General features: G+C 60.8%; 1 protein-coding gene across 3 annotated transcripts in view; it reads right to left on the bottom strand.

The window, feature by feature from the left end:
• WWP2 (WW domain containing E3 ubiquitin protein ligase 2) overlaps nucleotides 1-23,463 on the bottom strand; it is a 42,274-nt gene that overhangs the window by 8,828 nt on the left and 9,983 nt on the right. For 2 of the 3 annotated variants that reach the window (XM_086621215.1, XM_086621214.1), the window contains exons 5-11: nucleotides 21,618-21,755; nucleotides 20,992-21,088; nucleotides 15,765-15,898; nucleotides 12,660-12,876; nucleotides 5,443-5,532; nucleotides 3,447-3,621; nucleotides 365-419 (exon numbers count right to left, since the gene is read on the bottom strand). In XM_086621215.1, the coding sequence (XP_086477341.1) occupies nucleotides 365-419; nucleotides 3,447-3,621; nucleotides 5,443-5,532; nucleotides 12,660-12,876; nucleotides 15,765-15,898; nucleotides 20,992-21,088; nucleotides 21,618-21,755 (906 nt within the window). Of the gene's footprint in view, nucleotides 1-364; nucleotides 420-3,446; nucleotides 3,622-5,442; nucleotides 5,533-12,659; nucleotides 12,877-15,746; nucleotides 15,899-20,991; nucleotides 21,089-21,617; nucleotides 21,756-23,463 lie in introns of all 3 variants that reach the window. The other variant, XM_086621213.1, reaches the window with a different exon arrangement.

Genomic DNA, 23,463 nt, shown 5'->3' with positions numbered 1-23,463 from the left:
AGGCACGCACGGCAGCGGGACCGATCCCCGCTCGGCAGAGGAAGGGTCTGGGAACGAGCGAGGAGTTGGATCCCCCACCTCTCCCCCCACTCAAAAGAACAACCACAAGTACTTCTGCATCCAGTAGCTGAGAGCGCCTGGGAACTCCTCCAGGAAAAGGGGGGAAAAAAAAGGAAAAAACCCTGGATTTCCAATCAGAGACGGTGCTAACCGCGGGCAGCCTCAGCCCCACACGCAGGGAACGCTGCCTCCGCCGTGCCCACCGCCGCCAGGGATGGCACCGACGGCGCTGCTGACAGCGGGGTCCCGCTCCGGGCGCCGAGGGCACGTCCCGGGCGGGCAGGTGGGGCGGCTCGGTACTTACCCCAGCCGGGAGGAAGGGGACCCAGAGGATCATTGTCGGACGGGGCGCCGGACGACTAGAGAGGGCAAAAACACACAATAAAAACCGAGGCGGGGGCGGCCGGCAGGAGCGCAGCGCAGCGCGGGGGTGAGCCCCGCAGCCCCCATCCCGCTCACCTCCCCTTGGCTGCGGCTCCCGGAGAACTGGGAAAAAAACAACCAAACCCCACACTTGCACACTCAAGGGGGGGTGGGGGTTAAAAAAAAAAAAAAAAAAAAAAAAAAAAGCAGAAACTAAAGCGAGCCTGGGGCGGCCCCGGGGCGGCGGGCAGCGGCCGGGGCAGCGGGGCGCGGGCGCTCGGTACCGCCGGCCGTCCCCGCCACCGACACCTCCTGCACCTCCGGCCTCCGCCGAGAGCCGCACACGCGAGGGGGAAAAATACCGCAGGCCTTTCCAATGAAATCATTCCCACAGCCCTGTCCACGCCCAGCGCTTCCTGGCGGCCCCCCCGCACCCCGCCCGGGATGCGCGGCACTAAGGGAACATTCATCCCGCCCAGACGGGCGGCTCCGCGCCCCCCACCCACACCCCCACCCACCCCCGGCAGGTTGGGGGCCGCCGCACAAAGCACCTTTCTTCTTACCCGGGGCGGGCAGCCGCGGCCGGCACCCAGCCCGAACTGGGGGGTGCCCCGGGACGGGGGGTGCGGGCTGGAGCCGGGATCCGCTGCCCGGGGGGGGTGACACCCCCCCCCCCCCCCGCACCCCCACCCCCCGGCTCCTCTGGGGGTCCCTGGGGCGGAGGCGCAGCCCCGACGGGTGGGGGTTCAGGGAGAAGGCGGCTGCGAGCGCTTTTAATGGTTAAATGAGAAACGCGCTGCTGGCCAACGGGCATTGCCATGGCACCTCCCGGAGCGGGGCCGGTGCCCCAGTCCCGAGCCTGGGCCGGGCAGAGGAGCCCGGGCAGCACAGGGCACCCACAGCCAGGGCGGTCCCTCCCACCCGGACGCTATCGGGGATGCCAGGGCCCCCCACCCCGAGACAGGCACCAGCGCTCGAGGAGCCCCATAGCAGCCCAGCACCCCGTGATATCCTGGGGCACGTTGGGGACGGGGTTGGCACAGTCCGTGCCTCTCTGAGCTTCGGCTCTTCTACCAGACCCTGTGTGCCCAGGAGCGGGCGCACAGGAGGCTCTGCCCTGGCAGCAGCCAGTCTGGGATGGGGGGCAGGGGGGGCAGCCTCTGCTCCCCCCCTGCCCAGACAGGCTGGCCAGAGACGCAGCTGCGTCACGTCCAGAGGCATCACCTCACTGCGACCTAAAAATAGCTAATTAAAACTAACAGGGCAGGGACAAGAGCCCGGGGCAGAGCTCTGGGGCACCGGGGCAGGGTGCCATGGCAGGGCACAGGGGAATCGGCCCTCCTGCAGCTCCACGGCCCCTGGGAAGAACGTGGCCCCTTGCACCAGCAAAACCCCTCGGTGCAAGGGATGCGGGCACAGCCCAGGAGCCCTGCGGCACCGAGGTGCCGGCTGGCAGAGTGGTCCTTGGCTGCACCCCGGCCCCCTGAGCTGCTCATCACCTCCCCACCCTCCTTCCTGGCAAGGAGGGCAGGTGGATGCCGGAGACAGGAGGGCAAAGCAAAGCAAAAAGCCCCCGTGGGGAAGAGGGCAGAGCAGGAGCCATCGCCGCTGGCAGCGGAGAGCTCGAAACAAAAAGTACAACCGTTTCATCAGGCTAAATTTGGAGCGCCAGTCCCTCCCTCCGCGCTCCGCAGAGCCCGGCCAGGGCGAGCCGCGCGGCGCTGGAGCAGCTCCAAGGCTGGCGCTGGCGGAGACACGGGCGAGCGACAGGCCCGGGGCCCCGTTCGGCCGCCGGTGGAAGCCCCGTCCCGCGCAGCCCTCCGCAGCGGGCCCCCAACGGCGGGCCGGGGAGCACAGGCTGGCAGCAGAGCCGCGGCAGCCCAGCTCCTGCCGCGAGGCTTGGAAGGGCTGGCGAGCTGAGACGGGCAGAGCGGCGCGGCAGAACCGACGCTGCACAACCGCTTTGCCCACAGCCCCCTCCCAGAGAGCATCCGAGCTCCTCGCCGGAGCACAGAGCTCGCGCCGGCGCCAGCAGCACTGCTGGGACACGTCAGCCTCCTGCTTTCTCCGAGGAGCTAAACACCGATGGGAAGCTGGTCGCTCTGCTCTGCCCACCTTCGCTCCGCACCAGCCCCACCGCAGCTCCCCGCCTTCTGGCAAGAGCCGTGTTTTTCCCCGCGGCACGGCCTCTGCGAGGCACGGGGCCGGCTGACAGCGGACAGTACTGGGACATCACCGCTCCGGGAGGTGGAAATGCTCCAGGCTGTCTCCTTCCCCAAGCACTGCTCACCCTGCAGCACCATGGCTGCCAGCACGGCCCTGGTTATCAGAGGGTGCTCAGCACCGCTGCAAGCCAGGTCCAGCTCCAGCAGCAAAGGCCAGGCCAGGACAATGGCAGACTCTGTCCAGGAGCTACTGCTCTGCGGGGCAGTTGAGAGACCATCCCCAAGCACGGAAATGCAGCGGCTCAGCCCAAACCAGGACCAAGGGGAAGAAGCGGAGGAAGCAGGAGGGAGCTCGTCGAGCCCAGCAGCGCTCCTTCCCTGCGCTCTCTGGTCCCCTGGCTCTTGCAGCCCTCGTACCCTGGGTCTGCAGCTGACTCCCGCTGCCACCCAGGACCCAACTCGCTGTCCTGAGTCCAACAGAGATTTGGAGAGAGACAAACTCAGCCCCGAGAGCCTCCTCTGCTGCTACAGACCAGGCTCCCGCAGCTTCCTCAGCGTATGCCCGGCCCCGACAGCACACAGCAGGACCTGCAAGCCTCGCAGGCCAGCAGCAAGGCTTGGCTGATGAGAGCCACAGGAGAAAGCGTGTGCTTAGCCACACTGGCACTGAAGGGACGCTGGGGACAGGCTGTGGAGGACACCTCCCACCACCCCTCAGGGCCACACAAGCTGTTTCATAAAGTCACCCCCAGAGAACCCTCCGGGACTCCACACACCCCCACGAGCCCCTCCGCATGCTCGGGGTCTCCCAGGTGAGCGTGGGGTGAGACCCCCACCTCTGCAGTCCCCAGCTCTCACCTGGTACAGGAATCTTTGGCTGAACTGCTGCATGGCTCCTTGGAGCTGGTTTCGCTGGGACTGCCACTGCTCGTAGTTCCTGACGTACTCGGCCGTGGGGCGTTGCCACGTGGTGGTCCGGGTGTTGTGGTCCACGTAGTAGTACCTGCCTCGAGGATCCACGCGCTTCTCCCACCTGGAAACACCAGAGGAAGATGTCACGGTGTGGCCCCAGACCACTCGGTGGGTGCTGCTGGCAGGTGCCTCCAGCTGCCGGGTGGCAGCTCAATACTAACGCTGGTGTGAAGGCAGCGGGAAGAAGCCCCAGAGAGGTCAGGAGGCATGGCAGAAGGCACACACCATGGTTCCACATCCAAGAACCTCCCTTTGCCCTCGCCCAAAGGCTGCCTCTGGGGTCTGGACATGCAGCAGCAGCTTGAGAATATCCAGCTGCTGCCCCAGAACGTGCTGAAAGTGCAACCGAGAGGAGTGCTGGGTTGTGAGCCCCCTCCCCAGCTGCCAAGCTCCCCCCGTGCTCCCCATGCAGGGGCTCAGCAGGGGATTTGTGGCCAAGTTCTGCCTCTCAGAAACACCGGTGAGAAAAGCAGCTCCTAGTCCTGCAGGGGAGAAGCAGCCGAGAGCTGCCGGGGCCCACGGCTCCAGCCATGAAGACCGTGACTTTTCATTTCACTCTGACACCACAGGCTGACACTCGCTCTCCGGCTCCTCTCGCAAGACTAAGACACCCTTTCATGAGGGCTCCGTTCCCAGCTCCAGCAAAACCACCGGTTTCACAGCTGAAGCGGCTCATTCGGACAAAGACCCACCAGAAGGAAATCCAAAAGCCTAGCAGGACTCAAGGCAGCTCCCTGCAAGGGCACACGCAGCCCAGATGGGATGCCTGGACACCAGCAGAGCTCACACCGGGATGCTGTATGCATTCCTCCAAGACAGCCGACCTCTGAGAGAGGCAAGGCACTGGGTCGGAGACCTGGGCAAGAGGGAAGGAGCACACCTGGGGTACTCCAACCCCACCTGCCCAGGTAACAACCACCCTCTTTTAACAGCAGACATATTTCAAGCTGTTGTAGGATCAGAAAGTGGCTGCAGAGATCACAGCTTAACCAAAGGCAGCGTGTGCCTGCTGGATCCTGGAGGCTCCCGTGGAGGAAAACAGGACAGGCTTGTATTCCACCTTCCCACATCACAATGGCAGTTAAAGCATACTTCAGTCATGCCAGCCTTGAACAAACCCAGCCTACAGAACAACAACAGCTTGGCTGTACCAACTTCCCTGCTCTTCGGAGCACAAAGAGGTGAGAATTCAACAAGCTTCTGGAAACCACGTGGCTCCCAGGGATGTGTCCAGCCTTTATGACCTGGAGACTGTTTACTCCTGCAAATGTTTACTCCTGCAAATGAAAGCACGGCCCTCCTGGACATAAGTTTTGTGGAGTGCTTCTTTCAGGTCTCATGGAGCTGAGAAGCATCTCCTTTTTGAGCACAAGCAGCCCCCAGCACGGATGAGAACGTAAGAGGCCCCTCAGAGCACCCAGGGTCCAGGTTCAGGGCACACTGAGGGTGCCTGTTTCTGCTCACCAGGAGCTCTGTCCTCATCTAGAGGCATGTTTTTCCAGAGGACACAAGGCCCACCCCCTCCCTTTCTTCTGGTCCTTGGGGGGACTCCGCTGGCACTCCGTCCCCAAGGCTCACCCCTCTGCTCTGCCCACTGGTGGCTGCAAAGCTGCTCAAGTGTTCAGTGATTTCCAAGGACTGTTTAAAAAAAATAATCCTCTAACAGAGGTCAAAATGTGACCAATTGGAAAGCTTTTTCCTTCTAACAAATGATGAAAAGACCTTTCTGAAGATACAGGGTGTGCTTTCAGGCCGGCGAACACTTGGTCATCTCACCTCATTTCTTTTTAGGAATGAAAAGACCTTCCTGCCACCGACCCACTCCTCCCCTTTTCTGCAGACAAGTTCGTTCAGTATCTGAGATGCCCCCAGAGCCCCTTACCCCGGAGGAAGGGGTCTCTCCCACGTGGTGGTCTTGTTGTTATGGTCTACATAGTAGACTCTACCATTAGGCAGCTCTCGCTGTTCCCACCTGCAAGAAAAAACACAAACAAAAATGAGATGGTTGACACTTGCCAGCACAGAGACCGAACCCCGGCCGAGGGGGGGGATACCGAAACAAGCTGCCCTCTGCGACGGCAGCCAGAGCAGGTGCCCCCCGCTGCAGGGCTCCCGGGGGTGCCCGGGCCAGCTGGGAGAGAGCACCGCTCCGGAGGGGGCGCGGAGGAAACCCCCGGCAGATGAGATGGCACCTCAGACACAGAGGGGAGGAGAAGGGGCTCCGCTGGAACAAGCGACGCGCATCCAGCAGCCTCGGCCCCGCACCCGCAGGGCAGTGCCAGCCGGAGCTTCGCTACACGTAGGACCAAGAGACCTCACAGACACCTTCATCTACTTTAAATCATGCCCAAACAGCCTCCCTAGGAAAATTGTTTGCACGTGTGCCCACCGGCTCGGACTGGAGCCGCGCAGCTCAGCCTCCCCCACGGATCAGGGAGCTGTGAATAATTAATAATCACCTTATTACCAAAAAGGTCCAGAAAGCTGCATCTGGTGGATTAGCAAACCCACCTCCTCGCATTGCTTAGCTCCGGGGTTCTGACCTTTTTTTAAAACGAAGAACAGCAGCAGGTCTACAGGGCAGTTGCTTGGCTCACTAGATCGAGACGATCAGAGAGATGCTGGGGCAGTCTGCTCTCTGAAAACAGGTGCCATTTGGAAAATAAATTCCTAATTCCCTCCAGAAAGTAGGAGCATCGGCGTAAGGCTTCATACGGGGTCAGTTTTATGCCCTGCGAGTTTTTGATGTAGTTTTTGTTTGGTTTCTCTTAATACATCTCTAAAGGGGAACCTTTGAGTTTGGGCTGGGGCTGGACGTTCTCCCTGGCAGCCCTCCGGCTCACCGCTGACGGATACGGCTCACAAACACGGCAGGGCCAGAAGGCACCGGGTGTGGAGTGGCCCCGCCGGGGAGCCGGTGCGATAGGGAGGCCTGGCTCTGCATGGCTGCTCTGCAAACCGTTCTTTGCCTTCATTCACTCGTGAAGGTTTGTGCCCTGGCACGGGCAGAAGCTCCGTGGAGCACCACGCTTTCCTGGCAGCTTTTATTCTGCAACAGAGAGGGGCGAGCCGGCAGCGGCTGACAGCTAAAGTGTCTCTGGCCACACTTCTGCTCCCACAGGTCTCCCTCCTGATTCAATCTTCGGCCTCAGTTACCATCACAAAGAGCCTGAGGAAATTAATAGACCAGCTTCTGTTGTGACGGCAAGGGAACAAATCTGGGCGTGCAGAAAGCAAGCGTCCCTCGTGCAGGAGATGCTCTAATGCCCCATCGTCCCTGCTCACCCTCAGACCGCCCCAGGGGACGACTGAAGCCACCAAACGGTGACCTCGGCCACAGCCACACGCCTGCTGCGACCACGGGTCGCACACGTCACCGCCTCGACACCGCTCTCGAAAGCGGTGGGAAGGCAGAAACGGGGAGAGCTTCGGCCGTGCTTCCGAGCCCTGGCATCGCGCCGACAGCTGGGAGCCCAACGTCCAGCAGCCACACGGGCAGCCTGAAAACCTCTGCCCTGGGCAGAAGGCAATCCTGCACTCCAAGATAAGAGTCAGCTTCCCGAAAGCAGGGGGGGAATGCGAATGCCAGGCTCAGGGTCTAGCTGAGAGATTGTCTAACCCAATTCAGACCTGTTGGCTTCGCTCCTAGGGGCTTCTCAAAGCACTGTCATAGAATCACAGAACAGTTTGGGTTGGAAGGGACCTCAAAGATCATCCAGTTCCAACCCCCTGCCATGGGCAGGGACACCCTCCACTACACCAGGTTGCTCAAAGCCTCATTCAACCTCATCCTGTTGACTTAACGCATCTGCAGAGACCAGGTAACACCGGCAGATGTTGCTACCAGTCAGCAGCACTGGATCCTCCTCATCCCTAGAGCAGATCCAGGGACATCAGTGGTTACCTCTGATGGAAAGAATCCAAGTCAGGACCTACTGCACCTGTACACCTTTGACAGCAAGGGGCTGCCAGGTGTAACACTGCCCAAAGGAGTGACCACGTCTGAGCAGAGCTGGCGTCTGTTTTGGCATCTCGAAGTCTTTGCCTCTCCATCCCACGGTCAGCCCTTTTCCTGGGCTACCCCAGGCGTTGCCTGAGGGGAAACGCCTGAAGTTTCCTGTTCAGTAACGATGAACTCAGTGCTTCATTAGCATAAAAGCACCAGGACAGCTGAAAAACAGAGACTGAAATCTCTAGAGAGAAAATCAGCATAGCTGGGATTTCTGGAAGACACAAGCATGTCCATCCCATGAGATGGAGGGCAGAAAGTCCCCGGGCATCTTCAGGAAGAAGGCAGGATTGTGGATGTGCCACTGCAGGCAGAGCTTTGGGATGCCCCTTTGTAGACTCGCACTGCAGGTGCTTTGGATCGCCACTTGTGACCAGACACGGATCTGGCACAGGGCTCAGGTGGAGGAACACTATTAGCAAACAAAACTCCAAGGCACAACGCTGCTCATGAGTCAACATCCCACAAAAACTCTTTAAGCATCATCTTCCCGAGGTCAGTTGTACCTAATGGCCTCCTTCGGGCAGATCTAGAGACCACAGCACTGCTCACTTACAGGGAGGACAACCCCAGCCAGATGTCCCACCATTCTGTCCACGCTGACATGCGGTGCTCCAGAGATGAACGAGATCTCAGCCTCGTGCACGCAGAAGCAGCAGTGCCAGCAGTCATTACCAGAGGTGACAGGTCCTCCAGAGTCATTAACAAGAGGTTCTCTGACCAATATAGCTCTGAGGACTTGGAAGTCCTTTATGACAAGAGGCTCTCAAGCCCCAGGTACCACTCCTGTGCCTGTAGAGACCAGAAATCCCACGATGATGGCTCTTCAAGGGTGGAGTTTTTCTGGATCCCTCAGATTCTCCTCTGGGCACCCTTGTGATTGCAAAAAGCCACGCAGGACTGGGGAAAGCTGCTGCTGGTGGCAGCTACCGATTGATGTCCTCTGTCCCCATTTCACACCCGACACAAACAGGTGACAAGCTCTCATGTTCCTCAGGTCAGCAGCTCCCTGGTGATCCAGAAGTAAATTTGCTGAGGGCTGCCGTGCCCTACACACAGCAAACCACCGCCGTGATGAACCGTTATTGCTGACACGCGGCGACAGACTGAGACACACCATGGTCAACCCACCCTTCATCAGACCACCTTGCCCAGCTCTTCGCAGGCTTCAGCCTTTTTGGGTTTCCCTGCATCCCACCCGCCACCCCGTGAGGGACAGCTCGGGGAGACACATGACAACGGGCTCTTCCTTTGGGGACCCTACGCCTGCTGGCATCCCTGCCCCATGCCTGCTGCCGTGCCACCACCAGCGAGGAAGATGAGCAGCACGGCGAGCGCCAGACGACGGGAGCCCTCACCCACGTGCGCCGCCGCCGCCGCGAGCACGAAGCGCACGACGCGCCGGCCCCCGCGCGCTCCCCTCCGACTGCTCGCACGGCTCGCGGCGGCGGCGGATGCAGGGAGCTGCGGACGGACGGAGCGAAGCGGCGGTGCCCAGGCAAACCCTGCAGTGCAAACAAAACGCCCTCCTTATGTAAGAAACCACAGCCCCACGCCTTCTGCCAGGCAGCATAATGCACCTCTTTGTGCGGGCGAGACAGCGCTGTGCGCACACACCGCGCTAACGGCCGTCTGTCCCCCACACGGGATCATCCCTGATAGGAACCAGATGCGGGAGCCAGCGGCTCTCGTGCCCTCCCCCCCCCCTTCCTTTCCCTATCGCTTTCCTCTCGGAAAACCCCTGCGTGAGCACCGGGACCCCGCGCCAACGGCCCCGAGCGCTGCGACCGGCCGCTCCCGTGCCACACGCGCTCCCCGGCGGCGCAAGGAAACACATTCTGCCTGAGCCAGGAGGATGTGAAGGAGGTTCTGGGCACTGTCGGGGCTGGAATTATTCAGGACACCTTCCAGCACCCTCTAGCCCCTAGAACAGACTCCCAGTTGTGTGAGATGCCTTTGTGCCTGCCACATCTGGTGCAGATGTTCAGAGACAGCTATCTGAGCAGAATAAATAGCTCTGAATCCCCACATGAACCCAATCGCTCTCGACTCCGTCTGCACGCAGCCCGGCGCGAGCGGGGTGGCCGGGGCTCAGCGCACCCCCGGCACGCAGCGCGGAAACGTTGCCACCGCCCCCGAGACCGAAAGGAGGCCGAGCACGAGTGGTCTCCACGCTCCCACGGACAAAAGGAGACACTTGGAGAAGGGGGCAAGGCTCCTGCAGAAAGCAAGAGGGACACAATGGCTTTCCAGCACCGGAGCAACTGGCAGCTCTGCAGGGAACATCGCTCCTGCGCTCGGCACAGCCGTCCCCGCGGGAGCTGGGCAGCGAGGAGCTATCGTGCGCCGCGTTCTGCGGAGCACGCTGCTGCCAGAGCCGAAGCGGCCTGGTTTCATCGGCATCTCTCCCGCCTGAGACATCGCTGCCTCCGCCAGTCCAGCCAGCTGCATCCCCATCTCCCAAGCTGGGCCCCAAACCACGAGGCAAAGCAACACCCTGGTGTGGTGAGCAAGCGAAGAGTCAGCTGCCCTTCATCAGGTCTCAGGAGATCCCCAGAAGCTCATTTATGCCAGCCCAGGGCCGGTGTTTTGTATGATCCCTGTTTAGCAAATCCCTATTAGCTCAGACCCTGGTCTGGCAGCTCCCAGGGCATGGCTCACGCCGTGGAGACCTCAACGGACTCAACTCTCTGCTGTCCTTCACCCGGGAAGACCCTGATGCTTGTTCTCCACCCAACCAAGCCCTCCACCAGCCAGCCCAGCGTAAGCACGGAACTTGGCACACACAAGAGCGTTGCTGCCCTATCTCCCACTGCAGATCCTACAGTCAGGGCAAGGAGGGACAGACACACAAGGTGCTGATCCAGGCTGTCTCCGGAGATCCAAGTTCCATGAGCTCAGCCTGGAGAACGGCTCACCACCCCTTCACTGTTCTCCTCCAGCTGTCGCCCAAAGCACAACAGCTTAATCCTCCTCCCCGCTCCGACACGCACGATCTGCTGCGGGAGCACCGCAGGGAGATGGGCACAGGGAGGGCACGGGCCACCTTCCACCCAGCTGGGCCAGGTAGATGCAAGTCTGGCGTGTCTTAGAAAGCAGCAGCTGCGACCTCCCCGAGCCTGTGGAGACCCTGATGGTGAGACGGCCACGGGCTCCTCTCCACCCCAGGAAAGACACAACAGCCTGTTTCCACCTGGGGCTGTGCAGAGGTGGGGAAAAGGAGACTTTCAGTCCACCTGGTGGGAGCAGAAAGAGGCATGAGCTCTGGCTGGAATAAAGACCTTTTTCAGAGCACTGGACTTTTCCAGCTGCCTGGAAACAGGAAGGGCCCCGGCCGGAGAACAGAACCCCTCACACACGGGCACAAAGGCACACTGAGCCGTTAACCCTAATTACCTGTGACTGACACACGGCGAGGCCCTGACCTTCCAGGCATCGCCCCAGCCCAAGGAAAACAAACAGCTCCCTTCACACGGAACACGAGCCGTTTTCAGCCACCCCTCCTTGCCGCTTCGCGATTCCAGTCCAGAACTAAAGGTGTCTGACATACACGGGGAGAACGACCCCGCTGCAGCGGGGAGGGGGCTGAGCCCAGAGCCTGCCCACCACCCCACCGAGAGCCAGCATGCCCACCGGCACCGCTCAGCCAGCTCAGCTGTCCTCCCAGCCCCTTCCCCATGGCCCACGGAGGAGGAGGAGGAGGAGGCGGCGGCTGTGGAGCATCCGCAGCAGGGAGAACCATAGAATCACCAAATGGTTTGGGTTGGAAGGGATCTCAAAGACCATCCAGTTCCAACCCCCCTGCCATGGGCAGGGACACCCTCCACTACACCAGGTTGCCCAAAGCCTCATCCAACCTGGCCTTGAACACTTTCAGGGATGGGGCAGCCACAGCTTCTCTGGGCAACCTGTGCCAGTGCCTCACCACCCTCAATGTAAAAAATTTCTTCCTTATATCCAATCTAAATCTCCCCTCTTTCAGTTCAAAGCCATTGCCCTGTGTCCTATCACTACACGCCCTCATAAAAAGCCCCTCTCCAGCTTTCCTGTAGCCCCTTTAGGTACTGGCAGGCTGCAATAAGATCACCCTGGAGCGTTCTCTTCTCTAGGCTGAACAGCCCCAACTCTCTCAGCCTGTCTCCATAGCAGAGGTGCTCCAGCCCTCAGATCATCTCCGTGGCCTCCTCTGGACCAGCTCCAACAGCTCCATGTCCTTCTGATGTCAGGGACCCCAGAGCTGAATGCAGCACCGCAGGGGGGTCTCAGGAGAGCAGAGCAGAGGGGCAGAATCCCCTCCCTGGACCTGCTGCCCACGCTGCTTTGGATGCAGCCCAGGACACGGTTGGCTTTCTGGGCTGCCAGCACCCATTGCTGGCTTATGGTGAGCTTCTCATCAACCAACACCCCCAAATCCTTCTTCTCCGTGCTGCTCTAATCCATTCTCCGCCCAGCCTGTACTTGTGCTTGGGATTACCAAGCAATACCACGTGGGTCCTGCCCACCCCCGGAAGCAGCGGCCGATGCCTCTGCGGTGTCTCTGGAGTGCACGTCCGTGCCCTCCTGCTCAGTGGAAGCTCCCTGGAAATCCACACTCACCCTCTCACTGTTTTCCTCTGTCCGACCCCTTCGACAGCCCCAGGAGAGCAGAGGACTCTGCTGCTCCCCGGGCAGGGATGCGGAGGGGCTGCTCACCGCAGAGATGCGACTCATTGTTTATCTCACCAGGGACCCACAGTGGACACACATCAGACCCCGGCCCAGAGGAAGAACCCACACCGGCCAAGCCCCAGCCAGATGGCTCAGACGAGGGAGAACAGGCTGTGCCAGGCGAGTACGGACACAGGGATCCCCGACAGGCACCCCCAGGCCCTCTCTCCTTTGCTGACCACCATCGTTTCCACCAACTCCTGGTGCAGCACGGCCCCCTCCCCAAGCATCCTCTTCTTCCAGCACACAGCAGTGCCCCAGTTTGCTTGTGTCCCCCTCAGCCATCCTTCCAGGGCCGTGCCTCCCTCCCCGTGGGCCACAGGCACTGCGTCGCGCTGACCCTGGCAGGGGAAGGAAAGTCTCAAGCAGAAGGCAGAGCTTACCCGGGGGGAAGAGCATCCAGGGCCAGCACGGCTGCCCGGGCCGGCGGGGCGCTGGAGCCGGAGGCTGCCTCCTCTGCCTCGCCAGAGCTGCTCAAGGCAGGAAGGGCAGGAGCGATGGAGCTGTCAGCCACGCTCGCCACCGCCGTGGTTGGTACGGTCGCTCCCGCTGCTGGCCTTTCCTCTTCAACGTCTGCAGCACCCACTGCATCTCCGTTCACTGGAAAGGCAGAGGATGGAGAATTAGCACCCGGAAAGGGTAATGGGGGCCCAGCTGATTTACCGCACCCACGTGGCCCTGGAAGCAGAGCCCCTGGTGGGTGGCAGCCACTGCCACCCGAGAAAGGGACTCACAGTGCTCCCAGCCTGCAGCCAAGGCAGCAGCACCTTCACCCAGCAGTCAGATCCCTCTGGGAACCACTCACTGCCTTTTGTCCGGAGACAAAAGCAGAGAGTACTTTGCATTTCCGCTCAGTATCTCTTCCGCATGTTTGCAAGCTGCGTGCCTGACGGGAATTCAGGTAAGGAGCAGGAACTCCAACTGCTGGAGTTCAGGTAAGGAGCAGGAACTCCAACTGCTGGAGTTCAGGTAAGGAGCAGGAACTCCAACTGCTGGAGTTCAGGTATGGAGCAGGAACTCCAACTGCTGGAGTTCAGGTATGGAGCAGGAACTCCAACTGCTGGTGCAGCTTCCCCTCCCCAGGGCAGGCGGAAGCCCACGCTCAGCAAGACAGCAGCACTCCTTAGAGTTAAACGTTGCTGGATTCCACTGAACTTTTGGAAAAGGGAAGGGGAAAAGACAGAGCAAAGGAAAATTACAAAGAAAACTGATGAGGAGGAAAACGCAGACTGAAAAAAATGAAAGGGAATTTGTTCGACAAATATTTATTAGATAGCCAAAAAACCCAGAGATTTGGCAGCCCAGCAGAGGACAGCTTTCGCTACAAGACATCCTGGCTTCAGCGGCAAAGCAAAAGCATTACAAACAAACCAGCAACAAGAAACACAGAAGTAAGGGATGCAGACAGAGCCCACGAGTTAGAGCTGAGAAACACAGAAAACTGTTTGGGGAGTATCTGTGTCTACGAGCCCGAGTATTGAGAAGTGTCGCAGGAAAAAACCTCACGACAGCGTAAACCCCTACGGACGGGAGACTGAAGAACTACAGACACTCCGCAGCAGAGGCAGAAGCTCGGGATGCTTTTGCTCTGCAGCTGGAGGGTGGCAGGCAGCACCCTCTGGCACCAGAGAAATCCCAGTACAAATCCCAGTACACAGCGTCAACTGCAGGAGCCCCTCGGGCAGCGTCTCCGGCCGAGGCAGGGTCCCAGGCAAACGGGCTCACAGCGACTTCCACCGGAGTCCTGCAGGACTCGGCAGAGGAGATCTCCAACTGCTGCTCGCTTCTAGCAAGCCTTGGAAAGGGCAATTCTAGAAGCTTCAGTCACATTGTGCCAACCTTCCATGGGAACCGGCAGAACGACCCAGGTAACTACGCTGGGACCGATTTGATCTCAGTCCTGGACAAAGCAGGGGAAAAGCTGATCCAAAGTTCACCTGATAAGGAAGGGCTCCAAGGGGAGCACGGCTGGGGCTAAGCGACGTGGCTGCGGAGAACACACACCGTGAAATCATCTCCTTTTATTGTCAGATGAAATTACAGCCATGAGTGACAAACGTAATGGGGACCTTCTTGCGACAGACTGCTCAAAAACCACGATAATGTCACCACAACATGCCAAACCGAGGAGGAAGAGGATGGTTCCTACAGGTGTTCCACAGAGCAGAAGACAGGGTGTCCAGCACTAATCCCAGCCGCCCAAAACACCCAGCTCCCCATCCTCAAGCCTAAAGTCATCGCCAGCAGGACTCATGGGAGACACGGAGTGGTAAACAGCGATGAGGACGGCGCAGTCATAAAGCCACTGGGGAGGTGGGCGCCAGGCCAACAAAACGTGCTTTAAACCCAATCGAGGAGCCAAGTTGTACTTGCAGGAACAAAAAGTTCTGTCCACAGCCCGAGAGAGCATCCCTGGCCCAGCAAGGCCACTGGGAAGGGCTGGGTGGGCATAGGGGACACGGCGCAGTGTTCGCTCCCAGTACAGCGCCGCACCGACAGCGCAGGGATGAGCCGCAGCCCCAGGAGGGGAGCACGGAGCGGGAGCAGAAGCTGAAAGACCACATTTCATGTCAGCCTTCTGCTCCCTCCCGAAACGGGTTTTGGCAAAACTGAAATCACATCACTCTGGGCTTTTCCAATGAAATGAAAAAATATTAAAGGAAAAAAATATCTTCCTTTTGGGTTGAATAAAACATTTCTTTCTACCTGAAACAAGGCACTCTGCTTCTCCTTCCAGGTTTCCGATAAAAGCAAAAGAAAGGATGCCGAGCAGTGCCACATCTCCCACGCCCCTGCACCGCTTCGTGGGAGATGCGGCACGGCTCGGCCGGCCCCGTGAGGGCCAGCAAAGGAGAACAGCTAAGCTGCTCGTAGCTTCGTAGTCAGGCACTCGGCAGGTCCCAGTCCCCGCTCCACACGGTACTTATGGCTTCGTGGACAAACCCAGGAAAGGACAAGAGAAACCCTTCCAGAAACAGCCTCCGGGGTAAGAGCCAGCCCCCTTCGGAGAGGGGGGTTTGTGCCTTCACTGGTGCTCGACAGACAGCTGCTCGCCCCGCCTCGGCGGGCAAAGAGCTCCAAACATTGCCACTGAGACCGATGGGCAAATTCAGCCCAACGCTCCCAACCCTGAAAAAAGTCCACTCAGCTGTGGTCACCGTGCTCCTCGATACGGCGTCAGCGACGTTGCTATCCCAGTAGCCTTTTAAAAACCCGGCGCTGGATGCAGTATTTTTGCCAGGGAGGCTCCAGAGAGGAGCCACAGAAATCCCTCGCGACAGGCAGAACAGATCCCACCACATCTACCTACGGCTCTGCAGAGCCACCCAGCTTAGCCAGAGTAAAATCAATAAAATCAATCAATTCCCAGGAAGAAAATTCCCGGGCGCTACCCGATCCAGTGCCTTAGCAGAAACTCATTTTCTCCCCCAGACACAGCCCCGAGCTCCGTCCCCCCCGCGCTGGTTCACCTGTGCCGTTGGCCGTGCCGCTGGCCGTGCCGTTGGCCATGCTGGCGTGCTGCGCGCCCTTGGCCTGCTGCCGGTGCCGGCTCCTGGCGCTGGGACTTTGCTCTCCACTCCCCGGGGTTTGCCTGGCCGCCCCAGCCGCATGTCGGTGCGTCCTGCAAGGGAAAGAAACACAGGAGGCGAGATGCCCCGCTGGCCTCACTAACGAACCCCGCTCCTGCCCTCTGCCTTGCTCTTGTGCCGCTTCTCCCCCAGCACAGCCACCAGTCTCCCCACAACCGGCCGGGGCACAGCCTCGTGTCTCTGCTCCTCCAGCAGCACCCAGAACTTCCTGCTGCTCACTCCGACCTGCCAGCCTGCCCACAGGTCCTGGCAACTGCCTGCCAGAGGCAAAGTCCCATGGAGGAGTGACCCGGGTGACAATGACCTTGCTTTCATCTGCGGGTGCTCACCCGGCCGCCCCTCGTGCCACGGAACGGCACCGGGCACCCACGGCCAGAAACCCGGCACCGAGCTGTCACAGCCACGGGCAGTTTGCTCCTGCCACCCCTGCAATAAAACTCCCAGGAGAGATCCCGCACGGGTGCCAGCTCCTGCGCCACGCTGGGAACCCTCACCGTGGCTACAGGCCTTGCACGAAAGCAGGCGAGGAAGGTGCAAACGCTCCCTGCTGCCAGGACAGCCCTGGCCCCTGCAAAGGTGGGAACAAGCAGCTGGGAAAGATGGGAGCTTAGATCATGGCACAGGTTGTGACGGGCTCGGATGCAGCTGCTCCATCTCTCGGGGACTTTTCCCTCTGTGCCACGCTGGAGCTCCCTTCCCACTGCATCCCCTTTCGCTGGGCAATGGCACCGGCCATGCCGGCTACCCAGGGCAGCCCGACCTCAGCAGGCACAGTGCCCACGGCTCCCCCCAGGCAACCTCTCCCACTCCCACCACCCTGGCACAGCCAAGGAAAGGCTGTTTGCGGTGCCGAAGCAGCGTGGTCGTTACTGCAAACGGGGAGGGGGACGCTGCCTTCCCCCCTCCAGGGGACAAGGGGGCAGAGGCAGAGCCCGGCCACCTCCGCCCAGGATCCCAGACCGGGGCAGCGACCGCGGAGGGTGAGGACCGCAGGGATTAGGAAGTTGTTTTTCCCCAGCCAAGTTCTCCCCTTAAAAGGGCAAAACCCGCAAACTGTCCCCATGTCTCAGGGCTGGGGCTGGGAGGGGACGGCAGCTTGGCAGCCACAGGGCTCCGCATCGGTCATGCCACCCTCACCAGCTCCAGCAAGGCCTCGGTTCCTCCCACTCGCTCCGAAGTCGTTCCCTTGGGGAGCGGCTCACGACGGCAGGCAGAGGAAGGGCTGGGATCGGGAGGAGACATGGGAAAGCAGCAGATGGTTGTTGAAAATAGATCAGATAAGAGCCACGGGCAGTGCAGCCCATGAGCAGGAGCTGCTGCCGAGGCCACTTTGACCAGCCACAGACCTTCCGGGGGCGCAGCCCCACGCAGGGGCTCCTCGAGGCGCTCCTCAGACAGCAAACTCGCCCCAAAACCCCCAGCTACCCCCAGGACACCGCTCCGTGCTGGGGGTTTGCTTTGGCCACCAGCACCTGGGGACTCGCAGCAGCTGCAGAACGGGCTCTGGAGGTGAAGGATGCCCCTCGCTGCCTGTCCATGGGGTTCAGCGGGGCACACTGGCACCAAACACCTCCCAAAAGCTGGCTGGGACCCGTCTCCCCGCATTCACCCCGAGGCGAGGCTGGGAGGTGGCACAGCCTGGCACCCTGGCCGGAGAGGAGCAGGCAGGTGGCACCGCTGGCAGGAGCCAGTCCTGCCACGAGCAGTCCCCGAGGCACGGGACGCATCTGGTCCCTGCCCTTCTCAGCACAGATGAGCTCAGAGCTGCCCAGAGAGTTTTTAGAAACCAAAACAGGATGTTTCCAGGCTGCCAGCCGGCCGCACAGAGTTACCAGGCCTGAATTAGCCGGCCCGCCGCCCAGCCCAGCCCTCCTACGAGTGCTCCCATCTGGGCATTGTCTTTTAATAGACGCGTGGAAACAAACCGGCGAGGCCACGTGAGAGCGGCGGGGCTGGGAACGCGCTCTTAAAATAGGAGCAGGGAGAAAACAAGTCCCAGCGTGGATGGAACAGCCTCTCGCAGCCCCGCCGGTGGGACGGAGCGGGGCGTGCGGAGGGCAGCCCACCTCCCCCCGGGCGGCTGGCGAGACCCCCGCTGCGCCCTGTCCATCGCGGAGCTCGGGTGGCCGCCGCGTCGCGCGCTCTGCACCGTCATCCCTCCCGGGCCGGAGGCGGAGGGAGCAGACGATGCCGAAGAGGAAAGCGGTGTCAGCCAGGATGACATCAACATTTCAGCTCCTCCGTCTTCCGCCAAAGCAGAGCTCCCGCGCCGCAGAGGCTGACGTGGGCCCTGGGCACAAAACCCGGGAATGGCCACCTCCTCCCGCCGCGGTGGCCGGAAGGTCCTGGCATGAGACGCCAGCAGAGGTGGCAGCACCAGCCTCAGTTTCCCTTGGCACACCAGACTGCAAACCACGGTCGGAGAGGAGGCGGGGGCCGAGCACCCGGTGCAGAGCAGTGCTGGATGCAGGGCGTTGGGGCACGACCACCGTGAAACATGACCCGAGAGCCCCAGTGCCACGTGGGTGGCAGGGGCTCAGCTCCCAAAACACCGAGCTGAGAAATTCCCCCTGCCCCTGGAAAGCAGGGAGGCGGCAGCCCCCACACCCAGCCCTCACGTCTGCGGTGCCGGGAGCAGAGGCGTGTGGCACCCGTGGAGCAGCACCCTGGAGCTGGGGCACAGGAACACCCCTTTGCCCCATGGCAGCGGGACGTGCAGCCGGCAGCTCTGCCGCCTGGCTCTGAATCCCAAACCCGTTTTATTCCTGTTACCCACCTCCTCCCAGCTGACCCGACACCCATCTCACAGCTCATCCTCCCCGGCCCGTGCCAGGGCTGTGACCGCGGCTCGCCGGCCTTTGGCTGCTGCTGTGTCACAGCAGAAGCCACACGCCTGGGGACACCCCGCAGCCACACGGGGGGCTTTGCAGAGCGAGGGGTCTCGCCAAGGGAAACGCTTGGCCTGAGCGATGCGGAGGAGCGTCTCCTGCCTGCCCCTGGGGACGCTCGTGCCCGTCGCCAGCCGAGTGGCAAGTTCTGGGCATCGCATCTCTTGGCCACACTCAGGTCGTGATAGCTGGGCGCTCGCCAGCCGCAGCCTCCCTGCGGGGCCACCAGCCTCCCTGCAGGGCCACCAGCCTTCCTGTGGGGCCACCAGCCACCCAGGCTGCTTTATTCCCTGCTGGCAGAAGAGGTCCCTTTGGCCACCACCAGACAAACGGGGATTGTGGCAACTCTCCGGGCACCCACGGCACCAGCTCTCAGCCGGGGACCTCTGGGCTCTGTTTTCTCCCGGAACAGGGGGCTGTGGAATTTCACACCCCGTCACCAAGATTAGCAGCAAATCTCAAGATGACATTTGCTCAGGAGAAGAAAGAGAAGCCCTGACCAAGCAGTTTCCTTTGAGGGGACAGTGGAGAAGTAGCTGAGGAGCGAAGAATGACCCTTTTCTTTCCATCCTGCTGGCGAGCGAGTTTGCCAGCGTCCATCACCAAGCCCAGGAAAACAAACACGGAGCTGCGTATAAACACGGCCAACATCAAACAGCATTCCCATGGGAGAAGGACCTGTACCCCCCCTCCAGAGCAGGCAGCTGCCTCCACGCCGGGTACGTACAGCAACGCTCTGCCCCAAGCAGCAGCACCACATCAAACTGTGAGTTATGTCCAGAACCGCCCTAAAGCTGGGTGAGTCTAGGATGAATTGAGAATTAGGAATTAGGAAGTTTCCCGTGCCAGAGCAGCCATGATCTGCTTTTTAATCATTGATTTTAATGATCACAAGCACACCTGGAAGGTCTCGAAATGTCCCCTGCAGAAGTGCTGGCCAGATCTCACCACACTTCTCACGCTCACAGGTCAAGACAACACCAGAGGCAGAAACTACTTGCAGACAACGGGAAAGCAGTTGGGAATGGGAAAGCAGTTGGGAATGGGAAAGCAGTTGGGAATGGGAAAGCAGGCAGTCCCACCCAGTCACCAGGCTCAGCCTCCCACACCAGAACTTTCTTGGCAGGCTCTGAGCACCTACTGATAGCTGCTAAGTGGCCGCAAAGTCCAGCTCCTGTTAGGACACTCTCACTCCTTAGAAGGTTTTAACACCTGGACAGCAGGAATGGAGAGAAGCAACATTCAGGTTCAGCAACCTGCTCCCCATGTCCCAGCCCACTCCTCCTCGGGTGGGAGATATATGGAAGGACAGGGTCATGTTTTAGAGCCAAAAACATTTCTCTGCTTCGCTCATCTCTTGCATGTGCCTGGCAGATGAAGAAGGAGCAGAAAAGCTCGAGGTGTGGGGCTTGTAGCTGAGAGGGCTCCTAAGCCTGGGGGCACGCAGAGCCCCTTATCGGGCAAGCTGCGGGCACCCGCTCCAGGCACACTTTAACCAGAACATCTGTAGAGGCTGCTGGGCCACTGCCATGCTCTGGAAATATAAATAGGTGTTAAATTCAACTCCATGTTGACAGCGTGACACGTCTCAATAACCACAGCTCCAAAAGGAGCAGCACTGAGCTGCTCCAGCCCAGCGAGAAGGCAAGGAAGGGCACAGTGCCAGGCGCAGGATGGCCTGGTGCCCAAGCATCTCATTTCCTTTGGAAGCAGCTGTTATTTCCCTGCAGCTCTGCTTCTCCTGCTCTCCCTGGACCTTTGGAAGCGTCCCCCTGTGACCATCACCCCGAGGGGCATTGTGCTTCCCAGGCTGGCCAAGAGGGCTGCGCTCAAGCCAAGAGCTGGGATCCCATAATCCCCACTTGAAGGGATCCCTGCAGACCAGTCCTTTGCTGGTTTGCCTGGTCACAGCCTGCCCTGCACCTCCCCGACAGACCATTCCCTCAGCTGCCAGCAGAGCAACTGGTGGAAACTGTCTGGGCCATCACAGACCTGATACTCCTCCAGAAACAAACAGTTTAAGGGAGGTTTGGGTGAGCTGCACCTCAGCTCTGCTGTCCTCCAGGACAGCCCAGCCCTGCTCCACACCTCCTATATGCTGCTTTGCTGGGGGCTCACTGGGAGATCCAGAGCGGGGTCCACTACACAAGGATGATCCAGACACTTCTCAGCTGCCTCAGGGCTGCAGCAACCACCCAGTGACAGGCTGGCAGGCGCTGCCGGCACGGGACCCTTACCTTGGTCTGCTTCCGAAGCAGTTTGTACTGGGAGGCTGCTGTCTGCTCTCCGCGGCTGCGGCCGTGCTGCCGGGGTCCCGTCCAGGCACCTGGGACCCTGAACAGGCGAAGAAAAAGCGAGTGAAGAAAATGACTGAGGCACCTACTAGCTCTACCCTTCTTCCTTCCCTTCCCTTCTTCCAGAACAGAGACCCAAAAGCACAATAGCTCCACGTACCCCAGGACAGACCCAGCAGCACACAGGGACCCCCTGCCCTTACGCCGGGGTGCCCTCCTCTCCTCTCCTCTCCCACTGGTGTGCAACGGCACAGCCCGTCCCGCAGCACCCACGGCTCCGAGCACGGCGCCAGCGAAGGGGAACGCAGGATTCTGCAGAACTGGCGGCACCAGGAGGGCGGCTGTGTTTAAGACTCCCAGATTTTGCAGGCTTCGTCTCCCAGCAGGGAAAAGGAGGAGCCGAGGGAAAGCAACGCACCAGCCCCCGGCCAGCACAAGCTCCGCTCGCTCCTCAGGCAGCCCCGACGGGGCAGACATCTCTCCGCGCTCCCAGCCCCGCTCCTCTCCCGCTGCGGCCCATGCCTCGTGCTCAGAGCGGCCGCACGGATGCGGAGCCGGGCGGCACTCACCCTCTGCCACGGCACTGCCGTTCGGCACGCTTCCCAGATCAACAGCAGGCCCGTCCAGGAAAATCGTCAGCTCTCCGCCGGAGACAACGCTGCCTTTGTTCTCCGTCTGCAGGTCCAGGGTCAGCTGCCTGTTCTCCACTGTGGGAGATGAGGGGACGTGGAGAAAGACACCAAGCAGTCACCACTGGGTGACGGAGGATGGCTCCACCACCCCGGCTCCCCCACGGAACAGGACATCAGCCTCCTGCTCCCCTCCAGGCCTCCCCACGCCCCCAGAGGACAATGTGCCTTCTCCCTCAGGGCCAGTTGTCCCAGCGAGCACCACCAGCATTGGCCCCACACCTACGTGTACCCACCGGCCTCGCCAGAGGACACCCAACCAGTCCCACCACCAGCTACAAGGCAGACCCTCCTTCACCAGCCGTTGCTCACAAAGCAGGGATGGAGCTGCCCCAGGGGCCCTGGCTGCAACACAGCCCAGACCACCATCGCTCACAGATCCAGAAACTGGGGCTGTAGGGGAGGTTGTGGCAGGAAAGCCAGGGGATTCGGCTGGTTTGACATGGCACATGGAGCAAGAAGGATCCTGCGTGAAGGTGACCACCAGCAGGTGCCTGGGACACACGGCAGGCTGATGGCTGCACACCCAATGAAGCCCTGGCACGCTGCAGAGGAGCAGGCACCGTCTTTCAGAATTGGGGCTGTCCTCATGCCATGAAGAAAACCCAGGTAAACAGCAAAGGGAAACCCCAGGCACATCCCTCCATCCTCATCCCCGCATATCGGTTCCACCGAACGCAACGGGCACAAAGGGCTGTCCCCAAACGCACAGAAACGCTCCTTGGCACCGTCAGACCGACTCCGCAGAAGCTTCTGGAGCGGGTGGCACAGGCTAAGAGGCTCCTGGAGACAGCTGCCAGCTCCGCCCCCCTCCCACCTGAGCCAGTTTGGCTCCAGCAGCTCAGCAAGACTTCACCAGTCACAGCTCCACGCGGCTTTGCTCCGGGGTAACGGCCCTGGGAACACCGCTCGCCGTTCTCCCCACGGACACGGAGCGAGAGGCTGCGGCGGTGGGGAAGGGGAGCCGATGAGCCGCACGGTGCCATGCCAGGGCACCCAGAAGCTGCTCGGAGAACCGGCGCCTGCCCTGACTCACCGACACACGTTGGCAGCCCCGGCTCTCTGCCTCCCTGTGCCCCAGGACAGACACCTGCCACCCTTCCAGCTCCTCTGCGGCCTCCCGGCAGCTCCCTACGGCACATGGACAGCAGCGAGAGGTGCCCCTGGAAGCCGCTGGCACCTGGAGCGAGGCACAGGGTGCAGAGGCTGCCACGCACCTCCCGCAGTCCCCTCCAGTTGTCACACAAAGCCATCTGCTGCGGGGCCACGTCCCACGGGTGATGGGCGGACGAGGCGGCCGTGGTGCCCACGGGCAGGCAGGGCTCTCCCACCACCACGGCAATGCCCGCCGGAGCCAGCGGGACCGAAACACTCTGCTCCACCACAGAAAGTCAGAAAAATTTGGCTGCACCAGCCTGGGACACCGGCCCAGACGCTTCCTGACTCATTTGCTCAAATATTATTTTTATTATACACAGATTGCTCATGACACAACGGCACCATTTTTTAGCAACCTGCTTTGTCCCAGTCCGCTGCGGGGACAGGGTGCGGTAACCACCTGTGGAAGCAGGAGGAGGAGGATGGGAACACGTTCCCCATGGACCCCTCATCCCATTCCTGGCTCCAGGGTGAGACACCCTGGGGTGTGCAGCTGCCACCCAGACAGCACCTACGGCTCCAGGCTGCCAGCCCAGCGCCTGCACAGCACCAGGGGCGAAGGCGTGGA

This window comes from Tauraco erythrolophus, chromosome 15, assembly GCF_009769465.1.
Source record: "Tauraco erythrolophus isolate bTauEry1 chromosome 15, bTauEry1.pri, whole genome shotgun sequence".
Classification (NCBI taxonomy): Eukaryota; Metazoa; Chordata; class Aves; order Musophagiformes; family Musophagidae; genus Tauraco; species Tauraco erythrolophus.
This window is presented reverse-complemented; position numbering and strand designations above follow the sequence as displayed.